Source organism: Manacus vitellinus, unplaced genomic scaffold, assembly GCF_001715985.3.
Source record: "Manacus vitellinus isolate BGI_N305 unplaced genomic scaffold, ASM171598v3 scaffold_60_pilon, whole genome shotgun sequence".
Taxonomy (NCBI): domain Eukaryota; kingdom Metazoa; phylum Chordata; class Aves; order Passeriformes; family Pipridae; genus Manacus; species Manacus vitellinus.
This window is the reverse complement of record NW_021940687.1, coordinates 1,360,249-1,366,248: the sequence shown is the minus strand read 5'-3', so window position 1 is coordinate 1,366,248 and position 6,000 is coordinate 1,360,249. Positions and strand designations below refer to the sequence as shown.

The following is a 6,000-nucleotide window of genomic DNA, read 5'->3' as shown; positions in this document are numbered from 1 at the left end:
CCAGAACTGGACACAGCACTCCAGGGGTGGCCTCACCAGCGCTGAGTACAGGGGGACAATCACTTCCTTGGACCTGTTGGCCACCCTGTTCCAGATACAGGCCACAATGCCATTGGCCTTCTTGGCCACCTGGGCACACACTGGCTCATGTTCAGCTTCTTGTCAATCCAAACTCTGAAGTAACAGAATAGTAACAGTAATGTTGAAGCAATTGTCTCTTGCAGTGAAAGTGCTCAAGGAGTCACCACAGAACATTAAACACCGAGAAAAAGAAAAAACACTTGATGCTAATGGAGAGGCACAAAGAAAGATGAAGCTCTTACCCGAACAAAGCTGGCTGGAAACCAGCCTTCACTGTCCAGGATCCTCCCCCACCACCACTCCTTGTTGGTCGCATCCATCACTTCAATGACATCGCCGGCCTTGAATCCCAGCTCCTGGTCATCCATGGTGACGTGGTCCCACAGGGCTTCTGCGTACACCACGCTGCCATCGCTGATGAGCTGGGGAGAGCAAGTCACACTGTCAGTCCCTCCAGGAAAGCAACACCGTGTGCCCAGTGGCTGCAGCTTTGGCACCACCAGCCACATGCTGGGATCTGTGTACTCCCCATGAGCAGCATGGAAAGGAGTTGGGGCTCGTCTGGCAGGTGCTTTGGCTGACCCTGCTCTCAACAGCATTTGTTCAGAATCACTTGGACACAGGAAAAACATAATCATAAAAAACACAAGTTTGATGCTCTGGAATTCATACTGGTGACTTTGCCTCAGCCAGCAAACAAGGCTCAGTGGTATCTCGTTTGTGGGAGATGCTCTGGTGCTGCCAGTACAGCCCTGCTTTTGAAAGCCTTGAAATCAAACCCTGAGCACCAATATTTAGAGACATACTTCAGAGCAGAAAGCATTCTGAGGCCTCAGAGCTACTCTGGGATGGATAGAGACTGAAGTCTTTATTTAAAGTGGTTAAACTTAGCAGTTAAGCTGGTTAGAATGAGTCTCCTGGAGAGTTTAAGCAATTATACTGAGGAACAAACCGTTATTTACTACATGCCCCACAAAGGCCCTACTCTAGGAAAACCAGGACCCCCAACAATTAACAAAAACAAACCAACACCAACCCTCCCAGGGCTAGAAGCTGAAAGGGGGCTCCTGAGCACAGTGTTGCTGTGCCTGATGCTGTTCTTGACCATTCACACCTCAGCTCTGGTGTAGCCAAGTTACAGGAGTGTATTTGTGGGCTGGTCCTGCTGGCCACTACAGCAGGAGTGCCTGCCTGATGCCACCAGTGTATCAGGTCAGTCCCCTTTGGATTTCAACAACTACAGAGCACATGCACAGAATTCTTGGGGCCTGAGACTGTCTGAACACCAAGGATTTCCCCAGGAAGGCAGTCCTGCTAAAAAGGACTTGGCCGTTGTGGAGTGGCAGTGAAGCCCTGTTTTTCTCCAGGAAAATGGTGCAATGATGAACTACGGGAAGACAATGTAAAGACAGTCTATGAGGCTCAAGGGAGAAAGAGGAAAGCTGTACAAACCCCACTGTCCCTGGTATACCTCCCAGCACTGAGCAGTGTCACCACAGCACATAAAACACGGACTATCCCCACACCTTGGGCTGCTCAGTCACCCGCAGTTATCTGGGTTACTGGTTGTGCCTCTCCACAAAGGAGACAGAAGCATGTTGTAAAAGAACGTCAGGATAATCGTGCGCTGAGTAAATCAGAAGAGAGTTAACGAGGCATTTGAAAGAAAATTCAAATGCAGTCTGCCTTTGGATAGCAAATGGCCCTTCACTGAACCAGAAACAGCTTAATGCAGTGTTTCCATTCTGACAAAAATAACAGGATGATGGGGAAGGAGAGGGTGAGAGGTTCCCACTTGTCTACACAGCCAGTGTGCAGCTAGAGCTAGGTGGGATGCAGTGGAATGATATTATATATATCTCCCTGGAGGCAGGGGATGGAGATCCACGGGGCAGCAAAGACACAAAGGGTTACTGATGTGTTAGAAACCACAGAAGTGCCTGAGAATGGTCATGTAAAAATTAGAGCTTCTCCCCACAAAAACATGGCAGGATCAACCCAACTGAAGTGCATCTACACCAATGCACAGGACGGGCAACAAACAGGAGGAGCTGGACAACCCTGTGTAGCAGGAAAACTAGGATACAGCTGCCATCACAGAAACATGATGGGATGACTCACAACTGGAGTGCTGCAGTGGATGGCCTTCAGAAGGGACAGGCATGGAAGGAGAGGTGATGGGGGGGCTCTGTATGTGAGGGAGTGCTTTGACTGCCAAGAGCTTGATGTTGGTGACAATAGGGTTGAGTATTCCCCCCCTCTCATGAGGGGTAGCAGAGGGGCAGGCACTGGTCTCTCCTCAGTGACAGAACCCAAGGGAACGGCCTGGAGTTGTCTCAGGAGAGGCTGAGGTTGGATATTAGGAAAATGTTCTTCCCCCAGAGAGTGGTTGGACACTGAACAGGCTCCCCAGGGCAGTGGACACAGCACCAAGGCTGACAGAGCTCCAGGAGGGTTTGGACAGTGCTCTCAGGCACAGGGTATGACTTTTGGGGAGGGTCCTGTGCAGGGCCAGGAGTTGGACTCGATCCCTGTGGGTCCCTTCCAACTCAGGATATTCTGTGATTTTATGAATATATTTACCCATGATCTGGATGAAGGGATTGGGTGCACCCTCAGTAATCTAGAGGTTTTAGCTTTTTAACATAAAGCTGTGATGACTAGAGGAGGGAAGAGAGTGGATGTAAAAGTGTGTATTTTCCCAAACTGGGCTATCAGAGTTCAGCCCAGAGCAGCAGCTAGGCTGTGGGTGACAGTGGGTGTTGGTTACTGCCAGAAAAGAGCTGTGCTGCTGTTTGAGCAATCCACCTGTGCACAACCCATCCATTTACTCTGGAGTCCAACTGCAGTGACCTGTGCCTGTGCAGACCCCGAGCTGAGCTCAGCTCCTCCCTGCTGCAGGAGGGGGAGAGCAGTGACAGGGTGAGGGGGTGACTGGAGCCCAGCACTTGGCCACCCCTATGGAGGGGAGCTGATTAAATGAGCTGAGTGCTGGGCAGTCCCCTGCACTTAGGTGAGCCTTACCACCAGCTCAGGCTGCAGCTGCACCATGCCATGCTGAGTTACACATCCCTGGGGGTAAGAAATGGCTGTTGCTCAGGAAACAGGCTTCAGCCAATAGACCTTTGGGAAGAGTGGCATTCAGGAGGCTTTTCAACATACAAACTGTGACCAGCACATAGAGAACATGGCTCCTTCTGAGATAAAATACCCTTGCAGTGTGCTTAGATATGCCACTCTGGATCAGTGCTCTGAGTATGATGTGGTAGCTGGCACACATGCCACAACCATGACCAGAGATTCAGTGGACTTCCTCTAGCATTCTGAAGATCATACAGCCAGAGCACTGATGATGTGAAGGCATTAATACCTCACAGTACCAAGCTGTCACATCTTGGTATCTTGATGACAAGATGAGAGACCAGGCCTGACATAGCACTAACAGCATGTAGGGCTGATACACCCAGCTCACAAGGGGACAGAGCCACATGGTTCTACTCAGAGCCACTGAAAGCCATGGGGATGACTGGAGAACCCTCAGCTGGTATTTTAATCCATTCATTAATATTAATATCTGAAATTTTCTCTATTCAACAACAGCCATACTGAGGATATGATTTCAAAAGTACAGAAAGTCACAAACTGCAGAATCACCAGCCTGGCCACACAGCCATAGGCAAGCAGGTGAGACATCATCAGATAGTTCTTGTGCAAAGGAGTAAATAAAATACACGTGAAATATAGGCCAGGGTCTGCTTAACTGACACCAAACACCATGTTTGTAGGGAGGAATGATCCATATGGAATAAAGCATGAAATAAAGAGCAAAAAAATATTCCATCTGTGCTTGAGATTGTCTCGTTTCATTTAGTATGGCAGCACTTGACACACCTCCATGTGTTCAGGCTGACAGGCTCTGCCCGGTCCCCTCCCTGCCCTGCTCCTGTCTGTGCCTGTCCACCAGGATGGGCAGGGCAGCCCTGGCTGCTGAGCAGTGCTCAGTCACCTCTGTGGGCAAGGCTCATGTTTCTGTCAGCCCCCAATGCAGGCTGTACCTTATACTATTACTTTCCATTGTACCCAGTCCAATTCCTAGGCTGTACAGAAATACCAAACACCTCCAGGCAAAGAGCCCCTTTCCCAGAGCAGGCACTAATTTCCATGGCACAGGAGCACCTACAGTGCCACAGTAGGTGCAGCAGCAGAGCTGCTCCCGGCTGGGCACTGCAGCTTCCTGTCCCAGGGGCTGCTGCTACTGAGGGAAAAGGGTCAGGACTCTCCCTATCCCAGGAAGGATAAAACAACAACAGATAAAAGATTTTCTGCAAAATGTGTCAGAGTGTGGCACAATCAACCAGCCATACTGCAAGAGCTGCTTAGCTTCCAGAGGAGCACGTATTCCAGGGAATGCTCACCATTGCCAAGCAGGGCAGCTCCTCGGCTCCACTCAGCACAGGTTTTGATCTTTGCAATTAAAGCAAGGTTTGAAAAGCAACCATTCATTTCCATATGAAACAACATTCATGTGCTGGCTTTGTAAGATCGAGGACAACTCAGTACATGTTCTTGAAGAGCCCCAAACCAGTGTCTAGAAGAGAAACATTAGGAGACGGAGAATGCAAACCAGCCACCCCACAGCTGCTTTAGCTCCCGCAGCTGGCAGAAGGGAAAACAAACAGAAATTGGCTTTTTTCTTTGTTTGACAACATTTAAGTTTGTAGACAACAGCGTTTGCAACCCAAAGGCAGTACTAATACCAATGCTTTCAACACCGATGCCAGCTCTGCTACTGCTCTGGAATTCTGTGCATTCCCAGCTGCTTTCCCCACTGCCTGTGCAGCTCCAGCCTCCCACTCCCTCACAGAGCAGGCACGTGCTGAGGGCAGGTGCTGGTGAAGGTGCTGAGCCAGGTTCCTCCACGTGCCACAGACAGATGGAGGAGGAGGATTGAATTATCTCTCCTCCGAGCAATGTCTGCAGAGAGGGTGCCAAGGAGCAGACACAGCCAGGGCTGCTGCACGTAGCTGCCCCAAATTAAGTGCATTACATGTGGGCAAACAGACCTGGCATGTCAAGGCCCACATCTGTGGGCTTGTTTGCATTCCAGCTACTCAGTCCCTGTCTGTCTCAGGCTGGACACCTTGACTTAATTACCTTGTATGTCCTGGTCTTGTTCTGACAGGAGCTCCAGGCAGTATTAACAGAGATAAAAGATCTCAACAACTTACAGAAGGAGGGATGAAGATGCCTTTAGGAAATATTTATCTTTGAGCTACTGGTTTCTATTTGAATAAAATTTGAATAGCTTTCTCTTGACAATGCCAAGTACACTGGATCATACAGAGCTAAAAAATAAACCCAGGAGCATCAAAAGAACTGGGAAAAGGGAAGTTCAAGAATTTCAATAAAATGGCATTTATTTTTCAGCTCTGTGACCCTAAAACAGACACATTCCATGAAGAGCACCTGAACCCAAGCCCTTCCTGGTGAGCTAAAATGGTTGCCATGAAGCCTGTGTTCCTTGCCTGACCACCCTAGAACTTGTGTGTTACAGACTGAAGCTGAACTGGGTCAGCACATCAAACATTTAAGCCCTGCAGCAGTTCTGACCCCAGAGGCAAAGCACTCCCTCTCAGCTCCAGCTCCTTCACTAGTCACTCTGCTTCCAGAGTTTCTCCTCTGCCTCTCTCATGCAAAGTAGAGGAGTTATGCACTGGCCCCAAAGTAGTGCTTCATTCACACAAATACTTATTTGCTCTGAAAGTGGGCAGAAGCCAGCTGGCCTCTGCCTTGAACTGAACCCACAGGATAGTTTTCAAATTGTCCTGACAGCTTCCTCTTGCTTCCTCTCAAAACTTCCAGCTTCCTTGTCTAATGATGGACAACAGAGATTAAATTTATCTTGTAGAGCTTCTGTCA

At 49.2% G+C, this 6,000-nt stretch overlaps 1 protein-coding gene across 4 annotated transcripts in view; it reads right to left on the bottom strand.

Moving 5' to 3' along the window:
• The window catches only part of ARHGEF4 (Rho guanine nucleotide exchange factor 4), a 120,067-nt gene that overhangs the window by 12,382 nt on the left and 101,685 nt on the right, over nucleotides 1-6,000 (bottom strand). For all 4 annotated transcript variants that reach the window (XM_018083141.3, XM_008930176.3, XM_018083142.2 and 1 more), the window contains one exon: nucleotides 324-503. In XM_018083141.3, the coding sequence (XP_017938630.3) occupies nucleotides 324-503 (180 nt within the window). The remainder of the gene's footprint in view (nucleotides 1-323; nucleotides 504-6,000) is intronic.